The sequence below is a fragment of the Hemiscyllium ocellatum genome, chromosome 46, assembly GCF_020745735.1.
Source record: "Hemiscyllium ocellatum isolate sHemOce1 chromosome 46, sHemOce1.pat.X.cur, whole genome shotgun sequence".
NCBI lineage: Eukaryota > Metazoa > Chordata > Chondrichthyes > Orectolobiformes > Hemiscylliidae > Hemiscyllium > Hemiscyllium ocellatum.
In genome coordinates this window covers 9,189,402-9,206,423 of record NC_083446.1, presented here as the reverse complement: position 1 = coordinate 9,206,423, position 17,022 = coordinate 9,189,402, and the positions used below count along the sequence as shown (strand labels likewise).

Genomic DNA, 17,022 nt, shown 5'->3' with positions numbered 1-17,022 from the left:
ATGACCCCTGACCCCTGAGATACAACCCCACCCTCCCTATCACCATGACCCCTGACCCCTAGGATACCACACACCCTCCCCATCACTCTGACCCCTGACCCCTGCAATTACCCCATGCCATCCACATCACCGTGACCCCGACCCCTGCAACACCGTATTCTCTCCCCATCACCGTGACCCCTGCAATCTTCCCATGCCCTCCCTGTCATGTGACCCTTGACCCCTGAGATGTCATCTGTCCCTCCCCATCACCCTGGCCTTTGACCCCTGTGATTTCTGCACGCCTTCCCCATCACTGTGACCCCTGACCCCTGTGACGCCACCACTCCCTCCCTGTCACTGTGACCCTTCCGATTTCCCGACGCCGTCCCCGTCACCGTGACCCCTGACCCCTGCGATTTCCCCACGCCCTCCCCGTCACCGTGACCCCTGACCCCAACCGACTTACACCTGGGAGATGTCGACCAGTTGGCTGTGTCTCCTGTCTCCAGCTCGACACACTGTCTCCTGAAGCTCCTTCATCTGCGCAGCCAGCTCAGAGTCCAGGTTAAACTCAGCGGGGAACTCCGCAATCCAGAACCTTCCGAGGTAAGGCAACAGAGGAGACACCCCGCGTCAGTCAACACCACGGCATGACCAGTAAGTTTGCAGACGACACTAAAACAGGCGGGATCGTGGGCAGTGAGGAAGGTTACCAGAAATCGCAGCAGGACCTTGGACAGCCGGGGAAGTGGGCCGAGAAATGGCAAATGCAGTTTAACACAGACAAGTGTGAGCTGCTGTATTTTGGAAAGTCAAATCAAGGCAGGAGTTTCCTGGTGAACGGCAGGGCCTTAAGGAGTGTAGTGGGACAGAGGAACCTTGGAGTTCAGGTGCAGGGTTCTCTGAGAGTGGAGTCCCAGGTAGACAGGGCAGTGAGGAAGGCTTTTGATACACTGGCCTTCATCAGTCAGGACCTTGAGGATAGACGTTGGGGAGGTATGTTGCAGTTGTACAGGAGGTTGGTGAGGCCGCACTTGGAGTATTGTGTTCAGTTTTGGTCCCCGTGTGATAGGAAGGATGTTATTAAACTGGAAAGAGTGTGGAAGGAATTTACAAGGATGTTGGCAGGACTCCAGGGTCTGAGTTATAGGGAGAGGTTGGACAAGCGAGGGCTGTTTCCGTTAGAGCGTAGGAGACTGAGGGGGGGTCCTTATAGAGGTGTATAAGATCATGAGAGGCATGGACAGGGTGACCGCACTCAGTCTTTTCCCCAGGGTAGGGGAATCGAGGACTAGAGGGCATCAGTTTAAGGTGAGAGGGGAAAGAATAAAAGGGAACCTGAGGGGCAACTTTTTACCCAGAGGGTGGTACGCAGATGGAATGAGCTGCCAGAGGAAGTGGTTGAGGTGGGACATTAACAACATTGAAAAGGCATCAGGACAAATCCATGGATAGGAAAGGGTTAGAAGGAAATGGGCCAAGTGCAGGGACATGGGGTTAGTGTGGACGGCCATTTTGGTCAGCAGGGACCAGTTTGGGCTGAAGGGCCTGTCATTGAGCTGGAGGACTCTATGACTTTATAACCACAGACTAGTGCGTGAGTATGAGTGTGTGTGTGTGTGTGTGTCTGTGTAAGGTGTATTAATATTGGTGTGGGTGTGTGTGTGAGGGAGTGTGTGAGTGTGTCTGTGTAGGGTGTATGTGTATTGGTGTGGGTGTGTGTATGAGGGAGTGTGTGAGTGTGTCTGTGTAGGGTGATGTGTATTGGTGTGGGTGTGTGTATGAGGGAGTGTGTGAGTGTGTCTGTGTAGGGTGATGTGTATTGGTGTGTGGGTGTGTGTGTGAGTGTGTCTGTGTAGGGTGATGTGTATTGGTGTGAGTGTGTGTGAGGGAGTGTGTGAGTGTGTCCGTGTAGGGTGATGTGTATTGGTGTATGTGTAAGAATATGAAAGTGAATGTGTGTCCGTGTATGATTATGTCTCTGAGTGAGTGTGTCTGTATAAGGAAGACGGGGGAGATCACACAACTATCCGTTCAGACTCACTCAAGCACTCACTGTTTGAGATAACATCAATCTGGATTATTACCTGACCAACTGGCAGATTTTAAGTTGAATGATCTTCACATTGGAACTGCAGGCATCGCGATATGTGGCAGAGTTAAGTTTCACCACAGGATTAGATACAGAGTAAAGCTCCCTCTACACTGTCCCCCATCAAACACGCCCCAGGACAGGGACAGCACGGGGTTAGATACAGAGTAAAGCTCTCTCTACACTGTCCCCCATCAAACACTCCCCAGGGACAGGGACAGCACGGGGTTAGATACAGAGTAAAGCTTCCTCTACACTGTCCCCCATCAAATGCTCCCCAGGGCAGGGACAGCACGGGGTTAGATACAGAGTAAAGCTCTCTCTACACTATCCCCCATCAAACGCTCCCCAGGACAGGGACAGCACGGGGTTAGATACAGAGTAAAGCTCCCTCTACACTGTCCCCCCATCAAACACTCCCCAGGACAGGGACAGCACGGGGTTAGATACAGAGTAAAGCTCTCTCTACACTGTCCCACCATCAAACACTCCCCAGGACAGGGACAGCACGGGGTTAGATACAGAATAAAGCTCTCTCTACACTGTCCCCCCATCAAACACTCCCCAGGACAGGGACAGCACGGGGTTAGATACAGAGTAAAGCTCTCTCTACACTGTCCCCCCATCAAACACTCCCCAGGACAGGGACAGCACAGGGTTAGATACAGAGTAAAGCCGCCTTCCCACCCTTTTCTGTGGAGTGGTTTCACTCACCCTCGGCATCCTGGGTAACTGCAGCTTCCATTACTTCACGGCGTGTTGGAGGTGAGCTGAATTTGAGGTACAGTGTCTTGGGTCGGTGAAGAGCTCTCTGATCCACACCACTGACACTGTGACCTGTTCTTTACCCAGTGTGCTCTTAAAATACAGTTCATCCCAGTATCAATCCTTTCCCGCACCGTGTGTGAAGTGCTGTTCCAGGGCGCAGTGTGTGGGACGGATGTGGCTTTGACTGCCCTGAGACTGTTGGCCCAGTGTGTGTGTGTGTCTGGACCATGGCAGAGTGCACAGCAGATGTGGCAGAGTGGGTGGATGGAGGTTACAGTCCTGTGACGGTGAATGCGAAAGAGGAAATGCGAGAGAGAGAGAGAAAAAAAAACAAGACCAGAGGAAAGAGGGAGAGAGATTGTGAGGGCTGGTGAACTGGACGGAGAGAGAGAGCGTGGGAGAAAGACAGTCTGAAGGAGAGAGTACAAGAGACAGTGTGCTGTTGATGAGAAAGGAAGGGCAGATGTGGATGACAGGGAGACAACAGGTTTGGGAGAGAGAGAGAGAGGGAATATCTAACAATTTGTGCGTGTGTGTGAGAGAATGGTGTGATTGTGTGGTGTGTGTGTTGATTGTGTGTGTGAATGAGTGAGCATATGACCAAGTGTGCAAGTGATTGGGTGTGTGTGTGAAAGTGTGCACATGTGTGGGTGAGTGTGTGTGTCCATGAGTGTGGGTGAGTGTGTGTATGAGCGTGTGCGTGTTTTTGTGTGTGCATGTCAGTGTGTTTGTGTTGTGCATATATATGAATGAGTTGTGAGTGTGATGTGTGTGAGTGAACGTGTGTGTGAGCGTTTGTGCATTGTGTGGTGTGAATTATGTGTGTGTGTATGGATGTAATTGCACATGAGAGTGTGTGTGTGAATCTGTGTCTGTAACTGAATGTGACTGTGTGTGTGTCTACGTGTGTGCCTGTAACTGAGTGTGTGTGTCTGGAACTGCATGTGAGTGTGCACGTGTGAGCATGTCTGTAACTGAATGTAAGTGTCTGTAACTGAATCTGAGTGTGTGTGACTGTAACGGAATACGAATGCGTGCTTGAGTGTGTGTGAGTATGTCTGTACCTGAATGTGTGTGTGTGTGAGTGTGTGTGTGTGTGTGTCTGTCTGTAACTGAATATGTGTGTGTGAATGTGTGTCTGTAACTGAATGTGAGAGTGTGTGTCAGTAAGTGAGTGTGTGAGTGTGTGTGTCAGTAACTGAGTGTGTGTGTGTGTATGTAACTGAGTGTGTGTGTGTGTGTCTGTAACTGAATGTGAGAGTGTGTGTGTCTGTAACTGAGTGTGTGTCTGTAACTGAGTGTGTGTGTGTGTGTTTGTGTGTCTGTAACTGGGTGTGTGTGTGAGTGCATGTGTCTGTAACAATGTGAGTGTGTATGAGTGTGCATACAGAGAGTGTGCTCCCCTGTGTTACCTGTGCCTGTCCCTGGTCCTTGGCTGACCTATTATCCACATCCCACCCGTCTCCCTCTGACTGTCCCAATATACCGCCTCGTGCAATCTGGGACGAGACTGTTCTCCACAAGGAGGAGGAGAGGCTTGTATTTGGGTCAGGGGTCTGTGAGGAATTGCTTGGGATGGGGGAAGGATCCCAGAAAAAGCTGAGAGGTGTTGAGTTCGAACCGCATTCTCCCTGAGCCCCAGGTGGCAATGTCCCAGACGGAAGCCTGGGATCGGGTGAGCCCAGGACTAATTGAGCCAGGGTTCAGACAGAATCCCTTGGAAGGATATAATTGGAGCAGTTTTCCCACTAGTTCAGTTGATGGCAGATACCACTGGTGCATCATCAAGAACATGTGAGGAAGGAGCCTGTTCTTCAGCCTCCCACAGTCATCTGGAGGGTAACAGAGGAGAGACATGGTTAATCAGAGAATCCCGACAGTGTGGAAGCAGGCCATTCAGCCCATTGAGTCCTCACCAACCCTCCAAACACCAGCCCACCCTGACAAATCCCACTCGAGCAACCATGCATTGACCACAGCCAATCCACGCTAACCTGCACATCCCTGGGCACTATGGTACAATTTAGCACGGCCAATCCACCCTAACCTGCACATCCCTGGGCACTACAGGACTATTTAGCACGGCCAATCCACCCTAACCTGCACATCCCTGGAAACTATGGGACAATTTAGCACGGCCAATCCACCCTAACCTGCATATCCCTGGGCACTATGGGACAATTTAACACGGCCAATCCACCGTAACCCGCACATCCCTGGGCACTCTGGGACAATTTAGCACGGCCAATCCACCCTAACCTGCACATCCCTGGGCACTATGGGACAATTTAGCACGGCCAATCCACTCTAACCTGCACACCCCTGGATACTATGGGACAATTTAGCACGGCCAATCCACCCTAACCTGCACATCCCTGGATACTCTGGGACAATTTAGCACGGCCAATCCACCCTAACCTGCACATCCCTGAACACTATGGGACATTTTAGCACGGCCAATCCACCCTAACCTGCACATCTCTGGGCACTATGGGACAATTTAGCACAGCCAATCCACCCTAACCTACACATCCCTGGGCACTATGGGACAATTTAGCACGGCCAATCCACCCTAACCCGCACATCCCTGGGCACTCTGGGACAATTTAGCACGGCCAATCCACTCTAACCTGCACATCCCTGGATACTATGGGACAATTTAGCACGGCCAATCCACCCTAACCTGCACATCCCTGGATACTCTGGGACAATTTAGCACGGCCAATCCACCCTAACCTGCACATCCCTGAACACTATGGGACATTTTAGCACGGCCAATCCACCCTAACCTGCACATCTCTGGGCACTATGGGACAATTTAGCACGGCCAATCCACCCTAACCTGCACATCTCTGGGCACTATGGGACAATTTAGCACGGCCAATCCGCCCTAACCTGAACATCCCGGGGTACTATGGGATAATTTAGCACGGCCAATCCACCCTAACCTGCACATCTCTGGGCACTATGGGACAATTTAGCACAGCCAATCCACCTTAACCTGCACATCCCTGGGCACTATGGGATAATTTAGCACGGCCAATCCACCTTAACCTGCACATCCCTGGGCACTATGGGATAATTTAGCACGGCCAATCCACCTTAACATGCACATCCCTGGACACTATGGGACAATTTAGCACGGCCAATCCACCCTAACCTGCACATCTCTTGGCACAATGGGAAAATTTACCACTACCAATCCACCCTAACTTGCACATCCCTGGACACTATGGGACCATTTAGCACAGCCAATCCACCCTAACCTGAACATCCCTGGGCACTACTGGACAATTTAGCACGGCCAATCCACCCTAACCTGCACATCCCTGGATACTATGGGACAATTTAGCACGGCCAATCCACCCTAACCTGCACATCCCTGGATACTATGGGACAATTTAGCACGGACAATCCACCCTAACCAGCACATCCCAGGACACTATGGGACATTTTAGCATGGCCAATCCACCCTAACCTGCACATCCCAGGCCACTATGGGATAATGTAGCACGGCCAATCCACACTAACCTGCACATCCCTGGACACTATGGGACAATTTAGCACGGCCAATCCAACCTAACCTGCACATCCCTGGGACACTTTAGCACGGCCAATCCACCCTAACCCGCACATCCCTGGACACTATGGGACAATTTTACACGGCCAATCCACCCTAGCCTGTACATCCCTGGACACTATGGGACAATTTAGCATGGCCAATCCACACTAACCTGCACATCCCTGGACTCTATGGGATAATTTAGCATGGCCAATCCACACTAACCTGCCCATCCCTGAGCACTATGGGACAATTTAGCACCGCCAATCCACCCTAACCTGCACATCCCTGCACACTATGGGACAATTTAGCATGGCCAATCCGCCCTAACCTGCACATCCCTGGGACACTATGGGACAATTTAACACGGCCAATCTACCCAAACCTGCACGTTCCTGGGCTCTATGGGACAATTTAGCACGGCCAATCCGCCCTAACCTGCACATCCCTGGGACACTATGGGACAATTTAACACGGCCAATCCACCCTAACCTGCACATCCCTGGGCACTATGGGACAATTTAGCACGGCCAATCCACCCTAACCTGCATATCCCTGGACACTATGGGACAATTTAGCACGGCCAATCCACCCTAACCTGCACATCCCTGGAAACTATGGGACAATTTAGCACGGCCAATCCACCCTAACCTGCACATCCCTGGGCACTCTGGGACAATTTAGCATGGCCAATCCACCCTAACCTGCACATCCCTGGGCACTATGGGACAATTTAACACGGCCAATCCATCCTAACCTGCACATCCCTGGGCACTATGGGACAATTTAGCACGGCCAGTCCACCCTAACCTGCACATCCCTGGGCACTATGGGACAATTTAGCATGGCCAATCCACCCTAATCCTGCACATCCCTGGGCACTATGGGACAATTGCATTGTAAAATATTGCGGAACGTTGCTAGTACACCGACACCACTATCTTTCACCAGAATATAAAGTTTAACTTAGTAACATACCATCGAATGGCTGCGAATCACAACAGAAACATTTATTAAAACGAATCGATGGAATACTGCTATCGTACAAAGTTTAAAACCCTGAGGAGACTCACTCTGTTAACAAAATAGCCACTTCAAGCCAATGGGGAGAGGAGATTGGTGATAGGTGGAAATGTGTCATTCAGCACACAAGGAAAAGTAATGCAGAGAGAGAATGTGTGTGAGTGTGAGAGAGAAAGAGAGCGAGAGAGAAACAGGGAGAAAGATAGAAAGAGAGAGAGAGAGTGAAAGAGAGTGAGATTTTAGAAGAGAAAGAGATATTTGAGAGAGATGGATATTGAGTGAGAGTGTGTCTGTGTGTTTGAGAGAGAGAGAGACTGGTAGAGAAGCATGAAGAGAGAGAAAAGGAGAGCGATATTTGAGAAAAGAAAGAGAGATTGGAGAGAAAAGGATATTGATAGAGCGAGAGAGAGTGTGAGAGAGAGAGAAAGAGTGAAAAAGATCGAGACAGAGAATGAGAGAAAGACAAAGATATTTGAGAGAGACAGATATTGAGACAAAAAGGGACAGACCGTGCGAATGACCGAACGAGGGACAGAGATGAAGGAAGAGGTACAGATCAGATGCTACAGAGCGAGAAAAGGACAGACACAGAGATATGGAGAGCAAGAAAGAGATAGAGAAGGAGAGAGTGGAAGAGATAGAGGCAGGAAAAAAAAGGAATGAACGAGGAACAGAGGGAGAGAGGGAGAAAAGCAGTTCTATTCCTCAAAGTACCAAAGATGGGTGGCCCAGAAAACAGGTAAGAGAGAGAGAGAGAGAGAGAGGTTCCTCACCGAATTCATTGATGCATGCCTGGATCATCTCATCGATGGTTGCCGATTTCTCCGTCACCAAGAACGTTGGCTTCTCGGCCTCTTTGTTCGATGTCTCGGACATTTTGTTCCCCCAAGAAAGACAGAGGGAGGGGATGGTATTCGTCCGAGACTGAGGGGGCGAATATTCGCCCTACTGATGTCCAGCACCGAGTTACCGAGTGCACTCCCGTCGTCAACGTCCTACAGAACAACAGGTCCGGACGTTAGACAACAATGAGCAGAATTCCCAAAATAATCCACAGCTCGGGCGGTGATGCTATGTACTATACTGCACTCAGTACTGAGGGAGTGCCGCACTGTCAGAGGGTCAGTACTGAGGGAGCGCCGCACTGTCGGAGGGTCAGTACTGAGGGAGCGCCGCACTGTCGGAGGGTCAGTACTGAGGGAGCGCCGCACTGTCGGAGGGTCAGTACTGAGGGAGCGCCGCACTGTCGGAGGGTCAGTACTGAGGGAGTGCCGCACTGTCGGAGGGTCAGTGCTGAGGGAGTACAGCACTGTCGGAGGGTCAGTACTGAGGGAGCGCCGCACTGGCAGAGGGTCAGTGCTGAGGGAGTGCCGCACTGGCAGAGGGTCAGTACTGAGGGAGTGCCGCTCTGTTGGAGGGTCAGTACTGAGGGAGTGCCGCTCTCTCGGAGAGTCAGTACTGAGGGAGTGCCGCACTGTCGGAGGGTCAGTGCTGAGGGAGTGCCGCACTCTCAGAGGGTCAGTACTGAGGGAGTGCCGCTCTGTCGGAGGGTCAGTGCTGAGGGAGTGCCGCACTGTCGGAGGGTCAGTGCTGAGGGAGTGCCGCACTCTCAGAGGGTCAGTACTGAGGGAGTGCCGCTCTGTCGGATGGTCAGTGCTGAGGGAGTGCCGCACTGTCGGAGGGTCAGTGCTGAGGGAGTGCCGCACTGTCAGAGGGTCAGTACTGAGGGAGTTTTCATGCAGAGTGAGTGCTGCTGTGTTGTATGAAATTCCACGGAAGTCCATCAGAGGGACTCTCCCGTTGCTGAATTCCCTGCTCCCGTTACATGTGCTGGCTGAGTCGGGCTGCTGTGTAACTACACAGACACACAAATTCTCAGCATCGACACAAACTGGCAGACACACACGTACACATATGTAACTACACACAGACATAGCTACACACACACACACATACACACAGATACACAGACAGAACTCACAGACAGAGATACATACAGGCACAGATATGCACAGAGAGACACATACAGACACACACCTATAGATATGCTCTACACATGGACACAGGTACATCCACATACACATAGATACACTCACATAGACATTGACATACGCACATGCACATGGATACACACATGGGTATAGATACACATACAAACTAGGATATACACAGACATAGATACACACACAGAGACATCAAAGCAAAAAGAGACACTCACAGAGACACACACACGGAAACACACACACACGGAGACACAAACAGAGAAAGGCAGACAGAGACAGAGACACTCACAGAGACACTCACAGAGACACACACAGAGACACAAACAGAGACACTCACAGAGACACACACAGACACATGCACAGGCAGAGACTCACAGAGACACACACAGGCAGAGACACTCACAGACAGAGGCACTCACAGAGACACGCACACAGAGACACGCACACACAGAGACACACCCAGAGACACACACAGACAGAGACACGCACACACAGAGACACACCCAGAGACACACACAGGCAGAGACACGCACAGAGACACGCACACACAGAGACACACACATACACAGACACGCACACCCAGAGACACACACAGGCAGAGACACGCACACACAGAGACACACCCAGAGACACACACAGAGACACACTCAGGCAGAGACACTCACAGAGACACACACACAGAGACACACACAGAGACACACACACACAGAGACACACACAGGCAGAGACACGCACACACAGAGACACACCCAGAGACACACACAGAGACACACACAGGCAGAGACACTCACAGAGACACACACACACAGAGACACACACACACACACAGACACACACAGAGACACACACACACAGAGATACGCACACACAGAGACACACACAGGCAGAGACACTCACAGAGACACACACACAGAGACACACACACACACAGACACACACAGAGACACACACACACAGAGATACGCACACACAGAGACACACACAGGCAGAGACATGCACACACAGAGACACACACAGAGACACTCACACCCAGAGACACACACAGAGACACACACACACAGAGACACACACAGACAGAGACTCACGGAGACACACACAGGCAGAGACACTCACAGACACACACACAGAGACACTCACACACAGAGACACACACAGACAGAGACTCACAGAGACACACACAGGCAGAGACACTCACAGACACACACACAGGCAGAGACACTCACAGAGACACGCACACACAGAGACACACACACACACAGAGACACGCACACACAGAGACACGCACACACAGAGACACACCCAGAGACACACACAGGCAGAGACACGCACAGACAGAGGCACTCACAGAGACACGCACAGACAGACACACATAGACAGAGACTCACGGAGACACACACAGACACACACACAGGCAGAGACACTCACAGAGACACACACAGAGACACGCACAGACAGAGACTCACGGAGACACACACAGGCAGAGACACTCACAGACACACGCACAGGCAGAGACACACACAGGCAGAGACACTCACAGAGACACACACCCAGAGACACACACAGGCAGAGACACTCACAGAGACACACACACAGAGACACACAGACACACAGACACACACAGAGACACACACACACACAGATACGCACACACAGAGACACACACAGGCAGAGACATGCACACACAGAGACACACCCAGAGACACACACAGAGACACTCACACACAGAGACTCACAGACACACACACAGGCAGAGACACTCACAGACACACGCACAGGCAGAGACACACACAGGCAGAGACACACACAGTCAGAGACACACACAGGCAGAGACACTCACAGAGACACACACCCAGAGACACACACAGGCAGAGACACTCACAGAGACACACACACACACAGACACACACAGAGACACACACACACAGAGATACGCACACACAGAGACACACACAGGCAGAGACATGCACACACAGAGACACACCCAGAGACACACACAGAGACACACACACAGAGACACACACAGACAGAGACTCACAGACACACACACAGGCAGAGACACTCACAGAGACACACACCCAGAGACACACACAGGCAGAGACACTCACAGAGACACACACACACACAGACACACACAGAGACACACACACACAGAGATACGCACACACAGAGACACACACAGGCAGAGACATGCACACACAGAGACACACCCAGAGACACACACAGAGACACACACACAGAGACACACACAGACAGAGACTCACAGACACACACACAGGCAGAGACACTCACAGAGACACGCACACACAGAGACACACACACACACAGAGACACGCACACACAGAGACACACCCAGAGACACACACAGGCAGAGACACGCACGGACAGAGGCACTCACAGAGACACGCACAGACAGACACACATAGACAGAGACTCACGGAGACACACACAGACACACACACAGGCAGAGACACTCACAGAGACACGCACAGACAGAGACTCACGGAGACACACACAGGCAGAGACACTCACAGACACACGCACAGGCAGAGACACACACAGGCAGAGACACACACAGTCAGAGACACACACAGGCAGAGACACGCACAGAGACACGCACAGGCAGAGACACGCACAGACAGAGACACAGACAGAAATAGATACATACACAGACATAGAAACACACACCCTGGCCTGTTAGTGTCCCGCTAGGCCCAGAGCCTCAAAGGTGGAAATGTGGTTTGGACAGGCCCGGCAATATGACAATCTCTGAAGGTTAACTCACAAGGTAGCAGCCTGGCGAGGTAGGCCTCAGTGACACGGAGCTGATGGACTGTGGGGAGAGGCCTCGCTACCCTTCAGAAGCCAGCCGGGTGAGTGTGAGGAGCTGCAGGCTGAGGGACAGTGACTATCACAGTCACATGTGGGCCACTCGGGAACCGTGTCCCACTTAAACCACAGCCAGCTGACAGTGAGGCTGCTAGGCTAAGCCCGAATCTGCGCCTGGCATTGGCCATAGAGTCAAACAGACCCTTTGGCCCAACATGAACATTCCGACTGTAATAGTGTTCGAAACTGGACACACCTGCCTGTGCTCGGCCCATGTCCTTCCGAACATCGGCTGTTCGTGCACTTATCTAAAATAGAATCCCGACAGTGTGCAGTTCGGTCCAACAACTCCACACCAATCCTCCGCTCAGTAACCAACTCAGACACACTCCCCTACATTTACCCATGACTGATGCACCCTAACCTGCACATCACCGGGCACTAAGGGACAATTATGTGCAGGTTAGGGTGGATTGGCCATGCTAAATTGTCCCATAGTGCCCAGGAATGTGCAGGTTAGGGTGGATTGGCCGTGCTAAATTGTCCCATAGTGCCCAGGGATGTGCAGGTTAGGGTGGATTGGCCGTGCTAAATTGCCCCATACTGCCCAGGGATGTGCAGGTTAGGGTGGATTGGCCATGCTAAATTGTCCCATAGTGCCCAGGGACGTGCAGGTTAGGGTGGATTGGCCGTGCTAAATTGTCCCATAGTGCCCAGGGATGTGCAGGTTAGGGTGGATTGGCCGTGCTAAATTGTCCCATAGTGACCAGGGATGTGCAGGTTAGGGTGGATTGGCCGTGCTAAATTGCCCCATTGTGCCCAGGGATGTGCACGTTAGGGTGGATTGGCCGTGCTAAATTGCCTATAGTGCCCAGGGATGTGCAGGTTAGGGTGGATTGGCCGTGCTAAATTGTCCCATAGTGCACAGGGATGTGCAGGTTAGGGTGGATTGGCCGTGCTAAATTGTCCCATAGTGCCCAGGGATATGCAGGTTAGGGTGGATTGGCCGTGCTAAATTGCCTATAGTGCCCAGGGATGTGCAGATTAGGGTGGATTGGCCGTGCTAAATTGTCCAGTAGTGCCCAGGGATGTGCAGGTTAGGGTGGATTGGCCGTGCTAAATTGTCCCATAGTGTCCAGGGATGTGCAGGTTAGGGTGGATTGGCCGTGCTAAATTGTCCCATAGTGTCCAGGAATGTGCAGGTTAGGGTGGATTGGCCATGCTAAATTGTCCCATAGTTTCCAGGGTTGTGCGGGTCAGGGTGGATTGGCCGTGCTAAATTGTCCCATAGTGTCCCAGGGATGTGCAGGTTAGGATGGATTGGCCGTGCTAAATTGTCCCATATTGTCCAGGGATGTGCAGGTTAGGGTGGATGGCCGTGCTAAATTGTCCCACAGTGTCCAGGGATGTGCACGTTAGGGTGGATTGGCCGTGCTAAATTGTCCTATAGTGTCCAGGGATGTGCAGGTTAGGGTGGATTGGCCATGCTAAATTGTCCCATAGTGTCCAGGGATGTGCAGGTTAGGGTGGATTGGCCGTGCTAAATTGTCCCATAGTGCCCAGGGATGTGCAGGTTAGGGTGGATTGGCCGTGCTAAATTGTCCCATATTGTCCAGGGATGTGCAGGTTAGGGTGGATTGGCTGTGCTAAATTGTCCCATAGTGCCCAGGGATGTGCAGGTTAGGGTGGATTGGCCGTGCTAAATTGTCCCATAGTGTCCAGGGATGTGCAGGTTAGGGTGGATTGGCCGTGCTAAATTGTCCCATAGTGCCCAGGGATGTGCAGGTTAGGGTGGATTGGCCGTGCTAAATTGTCCCATAGTGTCCAGGGATGTGCAGGTTAGGGTGGATTGGCCGTGCTAAATTGTCCCATAGTGCCCAGGGATGTGCAGGTTAGGGTGGATTGGCCGTGCTAAATTGCCTATAGTGCCCATGGATGTGCAGGTTAGGGTGGATTGGCCGTGCTAAATTGTCCCATAGTGTCCAGGAAGGTGCAGGTTAGGGTGGATTGGCCGTGCTAAATTGTCCCATCGTGCCCATGGATGTGCAGGTTAGGGTGGATTGGCCGTGCTAAATTCCCCCATAGTGCCCAGCGGTGTGCAGGTTAGGGTGGATTGGCTGTGCTAAATTGTCCCATAGTGTCCAAGGATGTGCAGGTTAGGGTGGATTGGCCGTGCTAAATTGCCCCATAGTGTCCAGTGATGTGCAGGTTAGGGTGGATTGGCCCGTGCTAAATTGTCCCATATTGTCCAGGGATGTGCAGGTTAGGGTGGATTGGCCGTGCTAAATTGTCCCATATTGTCCAGGAATGTGCAGGTTAGGGTGGATTGGCCGTGCTACATTGTCCCATAGTGCCCAGGGATGTGCAGGTTAGGGTGGATTGGCCGTGCTAAATTGCCTATAGTGCCCAGGGATGTGCAGATTAGGGTGGATTGGCCGTGCTAAATTGTCCAGTAGTGCCCAGGGATGTGCAAGTTAGGGTGGATTGGCCGTGCTAAATTGTCCCATAGTGTCCAGGAATGTGCAGGTTAGGGTGGATTGGCCGTGCTAAATTGTCCCATCGTGCCAATGGATGTGCAGGTTAGGGTGGATTGGCCGTGCTAAATTCCCCCATAGTGCCCAGCGATGTGCAGGTTAGGGTGGATTGGCTGTGCTAAATTGTCCCATAGTGTCCAAGGATGTGCAGGTTAGGGTGGATTGGCCGTGCTAAATTGTCCCATAGTGTCCAGTGATGTGCAGGTTAGGGTGGATTGGCCCGTGCTAAATTGTCCCATATTGTCCAGGGGTGTGCAGGTTAGGGTGGATTGGCTGTGCTAAATTGTCCCATATTGTCCAGGAATGTGCAGATTAGGGTGGATTGGCCGTGCTAAATTGTCCCATAGTGTCCAGGGATGTGCACGTTAGGGTGGATTGGCCGTGCTAAATTGTCCCATAGTGTCCCAGGGATGTGCAGGTTAGGATGGATTGGCCGTGCTAAATTGCCCCATAGTGCCCAGGGATGTGCAGATTAGGGTGGATTGGCCGTGCTAAATTGTCCCATAGTGTCCAGTGATGTGCAGGTTAGGGTGGATTGGCCGTGCTAAATTGTCCCATAGTGTCCAGTGATGTGCAGGTGAGGGTGGATTGGCCGTGCTAAATTGTCCCATAGTGTCCAGTGATGTGCAGGTGAGGGTGGATTGGCCGTGCTAAATTGTCCCATAGTGCCCAGGGATGTGCAGGTTAGGGTGGATTGGCCGTGCTAAATTGTCCCATAGTGTCCAGTGATGTGCAGGTGAGGGTGGATTGGCCGTGCTAAATTGTCCCATAGTGTCCAGGGATGTGCAGGTTAGGGTGTATTAATCTGGGGTAAATGTAGGGGAATGGGTCTGGGTGGGTTACTCTTCGGAGGGTCGGTGTGGACTTGTTGGGCCGAAGGGCCTATTTCCACACTGTAGGGAATCTAATCTAAAAGACCTCAACAGATCCCAGTTCAGCGAGAGCAGTTGCGGCCTAACTCACTGGAAAGGGCTGCTGATTGAAAAGCGCAGCCACTGACAGCTACACTGTGTGATCAGGGCCTGCAGACTGAGAACGAAAAGGTGACCACAGATTTCCAAAAATCCTCCTTCAAAAATACAAACATTTTGGCTCAATCTAGCTCACTACAAAGAGACAGGCTGATGTCCCTCTTTCACTGCCATATTCAACACTCAAAGATCAACGGTGACAGAAAACCCTCTGGTGAGTGGTGACTCTGTATCGAAAGAAACTCGAGACAGAGAGAGAGACAGAGAGCGGGACAGGCAGACAGAGAGAGAGAGAGAGACAGAGAGCGGGACTGGCAGACAGAGAGAGAGAGAGAGAGACAGAGAGCGGGACTGGCAGACAGAGAGAGAGAGAGAGAGACAGAGAGCGGGACAGGCAGTTAGAGAGAGAGAGAGAGACAGAGAGCGGGACAGGCAGTTAGAGAGAGAGAGAGAGAGACAGAGAACGGGACAGGCAGACAGAGAGAGAGACAGAGAGCGGGACAGGCAGACAGAGAGAGAGACAGAAAGCGGGACAGAGAGTGAGAGAGAAAGAGACAGAGACAGAGAGAGAGAGACAGAGAGCGGGACAGGCAGACAGAGAGAGAGACAGAGAGCAGGACAGACAGACAGAGAGAGAGACAGAAAGCGGGACAGAGAGTGAGAGAGAAAGAGACAGAGACAGAGAGAGAGAGACAGAGAGCGGGACAGACAGACAGATAGAGAGAGAGAGACAGAAAGCAGGACAGACAGAGAGTGAGAGAGAAAGAGACAGAGACAGAGACAGACAGACAGAGGGAGGGACAGACAGACAGAGCGAAAGAGAGAGAGAGAGACAGATTCAGAGACAGTGACAGAGAAAGGGAGAGAGAGAGAGAGAGAGAGACAGAGCGATATTAACTCAGACAGAAAGGGAGAGAGAGACAGAGGCAGGGAGAAAGAGAGAGACAGAGAGTGGACAAAGAGTGAGAGAGAGACAGAGTCAGAGAGAAATAGAAAGAGACAGAGGCATGGAGGAGAGAGAGACAGAGAGAGAAAAAGGTACAGACAGACAGAAAGTCAAACATAGTGAGATAGAGTCAGAGAGAAAGTGGGAGAGACATACAGAGAGACATGAGAGAGAGACAAAGTCAGAGACAGTGAGAGAGATTGAGTCAGAGAGGAAGAGAGAGAGAGACAGAGAGAAAGTCAGAGATAGTGAGAGATAGAGTCAGAGAGGAAGAGAGAGAGACAGAGAGATAGAGAGGGACAGAGAGAGAGTGAG

General features: G+C 51.7%; 1 protein-coding gene across 1 annotated transcript in view; it reads right to left on the bottom strand.

The window, feature by feature from the left end:
• Positions 1-17,022, bottom strand: part of LOC132836141 (RAS guanyl-releasing protein 2-like) — a 114,514-nt gene that overhangs the window by 80,971 nt on the left and 16,521 nt on the right. The window contains exons 2-5 of the mRNA XM_060855459.1: positions 8,201-8,422; positions 4,572-4,674; positions 2,070-2,132; positions 449-580 (exon numbers count right to left, since the gene is read on the bottom strand). Coding sequence (XP_060711442.1) covers positions 449-580; positions 2,070-2,132; positions 4,572-4,674; positions 8,201-8,303 — 401 coding nt within the window. The 5' untranslated portion in view covers positions 8,304-8,422. The remainder of the gene's footprint in view (positions 1-448; positions 581-2,069; positions 2,133-4,571; positions 4,675-8,200; positions 8,423-17,022) is intronic.